The sequence below is a fragment of the Hipposideros armiger genome, unplaced genomic scaffold (genome assembly GCF_001890085.2).
Source record: "Hipposideros armiger isolate ML-2016 unplaced genomic scaffold, ASM189008v1 scaffold_291, whole genome shotgun sequence".
In the NCBI taxonomy this organism is placed as follows: domain Eukaryota; kingdom Metazoa; phylum Chordata; class Mammalia; order Chiroptera; family Hipposideridae; genus Hipposideros; species Hipposideros armiger.
The window spans coordinates 2,369,501-2,373,791 of NW_017731641.1; the positions used below are offsets into that span (position 1 = coordinate 2,369,501).

At 36.6% G+C, this 4,291-nt stretch overlaps 1 protein-coding gene across 1 annotated transcript in view; it reads right to left on the bottom strand.

The window, feature by feature from the left end:
- CCDC15 (coiled-coil domain containing 15) overlaps nt 1-4,291 on the bottom strand; it is an 87,284-nt gene that overhangs the window by 24,923 nt on the left and 58,070 nt on the right. Inside the window, 1 exon segment of the mRNA XM_019658888.1 lies at nt 3,596-3,699. Coding sequence (XP_019514433.1) covers nt 3,596-3,699 — 104 coding nt within the window.

Below are 4,291 nucleotides of genomic sequence, written 5' to 3' on the forward strand. Positions count from 1 at the left end.
GCGCAATGATAATACCAACATGGGCCAGTGAAGCAACGTCCTCCACAACTAGACTGAAGAACAAAAGGACAGCAACTTGTCTATTCCCCTTCCCCCAATTCCCCAATAAAATCTTTAAAAATAATAATAACAATAAAAAAATAAAGGGAACAAGTATAATAAAAGCAAGTGCTACTGCCATGTGTGTAATATGTTCAGACCTCTGGATTTATATATTCGCTTTTAAGGACACAAGCTACTGAAAGGGCACTATTATGTTTGTGCCCTTTCAGTAGCTGGTGTCCTTTTAGTGAAAACTATTAAAGGCCTAATAGCAGTTCTCAATATTGAGGATACAGCTTAATCATCAGTGGTATTTTTTGAAAAACACAAATGCCCCAAACCTACCTTTTCAGATACCGATTCAGTATATCTGGTTTGGGTCCAGGCATTCGTATTTTGAAAAAAGTTCCATATCTAATTCTGGTGCATGGCTAGTATTAAAAGCTGTTGATTTAAACTAACTTAAGATTAAAAAGAAAGAAAGGAAGCCATAAATTAGAACTCTCCCTTTAAACAAGTTATTGTGGCAAATATCACTAACTAGAGAAATTCACTAGGATCATATCTCTGGCTTTACATCATGATACCCCAAATCCTAGGAGCTTAGAAGAGAAGTTTGACATATTATAATGACAAGTAATTTGCCTTTATCTATGGAATGTGTAGTATTAGCTCTTCAGGTGTTAGGACACAACAAATTGCTTCCAATTTCACATATACTATTATGGTAGAAACACTCATGTCCAAAAGCAATTATCATTACATACCTCTTTCCTGTCTTCTTCTTGATCTACTCCAGACTGAAGTGCCAGTGGAGTTTGGAATTCAGTGTTCACTCCTGATTGATACTCATCATAAACCTGTTAGAAAGTCCAGTCACACAAAGTGATAAAATTGCCAAAGGCTAGCCTTGTGCATGCTTTGATATTTTCATCTATTGGTTCTTTCCTCCTGCAACCTTGAGCTCAACTGGATTAAAAAATATATATGAGGGCCAGCCAAGTGGCTCAGTTGGTTAAGAGCTCGCTCAAGAGTGCGAGCTCTGAGCAACAGCGGTTAGAGTCTTGGCCCGAGCTGAGCAGCCGCTGAGCTGCCAACAGGTGGCAGGATGGCTAAAAAAAAAAAAAAATATATATATATATATATATATATATGAATAAAATTTAAATATATATATATGAATAAAATTTTAAAAAATATATATATGAATAAAATTTAAAAAGAAGGAAGCAGTTTCAGAAGGAATTAACCAAATAAATAAATAAATAAACAAACAAACAAACCAAAGAAAGGAATTCAGATCAAAACGTGGATGAACTGATAACAAATCAAAATGTTCAGAACGAAAGTTCTTTGAAAGTGCTTACTTGAAATCATTATATCATGAATGTGCTTGGGATTGAATCCAAGATAAACAGCCAGTTTCCTTAATATCTCAAATCTATAAGCATTTTCATTTTACACAACTCTGTTGATGGGTGAGAGTTCTGAGAATAAGAACCTGGAAACATTATAACAATCAACTGACATGGCAGGGAGGAAACTGGAGCTAATTCCTCCCACAAAACCAGGAAAGCCTTAGGACATAACTTGGTATGTCCATAACTTGGACACCATAATTGATCAAATTATGATCTCTAACTTTTATAAATGAAAGCTTAAAATTACTTTTATCTTTTTAACATAAAAGTTATTTATCTTTCAGGAAAGTTGCAGGATATAAGATCAGCATACAAAAATCAATTGTATTTCTATAGACTTGCAATGAACAATCTGAAGGGCAAATTAAGGGGGAAATCCATTTATAACATTATCAAAAACACTTAGGAACAATTTTTAACAAAGAAAGTATGAATTTTAAACTCAGAAACTTACAAAACATTGAAAGAAATTAAAGCAGATCTAAATGAATAGAAAGACATCTCATGTTCATGGATCAAAAGACTTAATATAGTTAAGATAGCAGTACTCCCCGAACTGATCAACAGATTTAATGCAATCTCTATTAAAATTTCAGTTGACATCTTTGTAGAAGTTGACAGAGTGGTTCTTAAATTCGTATGAAAATGCAAGAAACCCAGAATAGCTGAGATGATCTTGAAACAGAAGAACAAAGTTGGAGGATTCACTTCTCCCAATTTCAAAACTTACTACAAAGCTAGAGTAATCAAGACAGTGTGGTACCAGTGTAAGGATAGACATATAGCTCAACAAAATAGAATTGATAGTTCAGAAACAAACCCTTATATTTACAATCAAATGATTTTTGACAAGAGTACCAACAAAATTCAATGGGCAAGAAAAGTCTTTTCAACAAATGGTGGTAAGATAACTGGATATCCACATGAAAAACAATGAAATTGGACCCCTACCTAAATAACAGGAAAAAATGGACTCTTATACAAAAATTAACTCAAAATGGAACACAGACCTAAATGTAAAAGACATAAAAATCTTGGGCCGGCCAAGTGGAGTGTTGGTTAGGAGTTGGCTTGGGACACCAGCTCTGAGCAGCAGGGCTCCGGTTCAGATCCCACATTAGGGCCAGTGATGTTGCGCCCTCTACAGCTAAGATGGTGAAGAACAGCTGAACCTGGAGCTGGGCTGCCTTGAGTCGCCGGCGACGGCATAGGCTGCAGTGGGGCTGGCTGGCAGCAGGTGTGAGCTTTCATGAGCTGCTGTGAGCCGCAGTGAGCGGCCATCCAATGGCCTGTGAGCGACTGCCTAACCCGGGAAGAGTGCAATGATAGTATCAACATGGGCCAGTGAAGCAACGTCCTCCACACCTAGACTGAAGAACAAAAGGACAGCAACTTGTCTGTTCCCCTTCCCCANAAAAATCTTTAAAAAAATAAAACGGTGGTACATTCAGACAATAGAATATTATTATTCAGCACTAAGAAGAAATGAGCTATCAAGCCATGAAAAGGCATTGGAGGGAACTTAAATGCATATTACTAAGTGAAAGAAGCCAACTGAAAAGGCTACAAACTGTATGATTCCAACTCTATGACATTCTGGAAATGGCAAACAATGGATACAGTAAAAAGGTCAGTGGTTGCCAAAGGTTTGGGGAGGCAGAGATGAATAGGCGTATCACCGGATTTTTAGGGTACTGAAACTATTCTGTATGATACTGTAATGATGGATACATATTATTATACATTTGTCAAAACCTGCAACAATCTGCTTTAAGAATGAATCCGAATGTAAAATATAGATTATGATGTGTCCACGTAGGTTTATCAGTTGTCACAAATGTACCACTTTGATACAGGATGTTAATAGTGGGAGGGGCAGTCCACTGTAGAGGCAGGGAGTAAATGGGAACTCTCTGTACTGTATGTTTAACTTTGCTATGAGCCTATAACTGTTCCAAAATAAATAAAGTCTATTAAAAAAATATAGCTCTTAACTGTCTTTTAATACTTCTACCCAGATCAAAAATATGTCTCTACTATGGATCAGAAGGCAAAACCACTGCCTATTTATTTTAAAACTTAGCTTCCAAAATCACCCTAACTGCTATCACAGTACAGATCAAAGAACTCACTTTTCAATTTTCTTCCTGTGTTCTTTTTGCCTTTGTTGTTCTTTTACTTGTTCTCTTTCAATATCCATGAAAAGTCGTCTATATCTCAGATACTGCTTTTGACGCTAAAGGAAAGAAGATAAAATTGTTAAGATTTTGCTCTCAGAGGACTTTCCAAGGAAGGAAAATATCCTTGTGTCTTAGACAAGAAAACCTTATGATACATAAGTCACATGAAACAAAGTCCTTAATTTCCTTCTATTTATGGTGACTCAAGATAATATCACACACAGCTAGAGCTTTATATTTTCAAGCACATGGCTATTTGATGTTACAGACAAATCAGAGAAGTAATAATTTAGTTTGTCGTTAGTACAATCCCTTGTCAACAGTACTTGAGGAAATGATTGTATTTGATATAAAGTATATACTATGTTCACTCTGTATTCCCAAGTAGTCAGTACCATAGAAGTAGGGCCACAGAAAGAATGTGAGAGGTATTTTGTAACAGAACAAGTCACTTTAACTTTTCAAAATTAAAACCACAAGAGCATACTCTAAGCCTAGCCTAACATGGTGGGGAGGAGAGAAGGACTGAGGAATATCACAGCTTTATACCTTTAAAGGGAACAAGTATAGGGCCGGCCGAGTGGCGCATTGGTTAAGAGCTGACTTGGGACACCAGCTCTGTGCAGCAGGGCCCCGGTTCGGATCCCA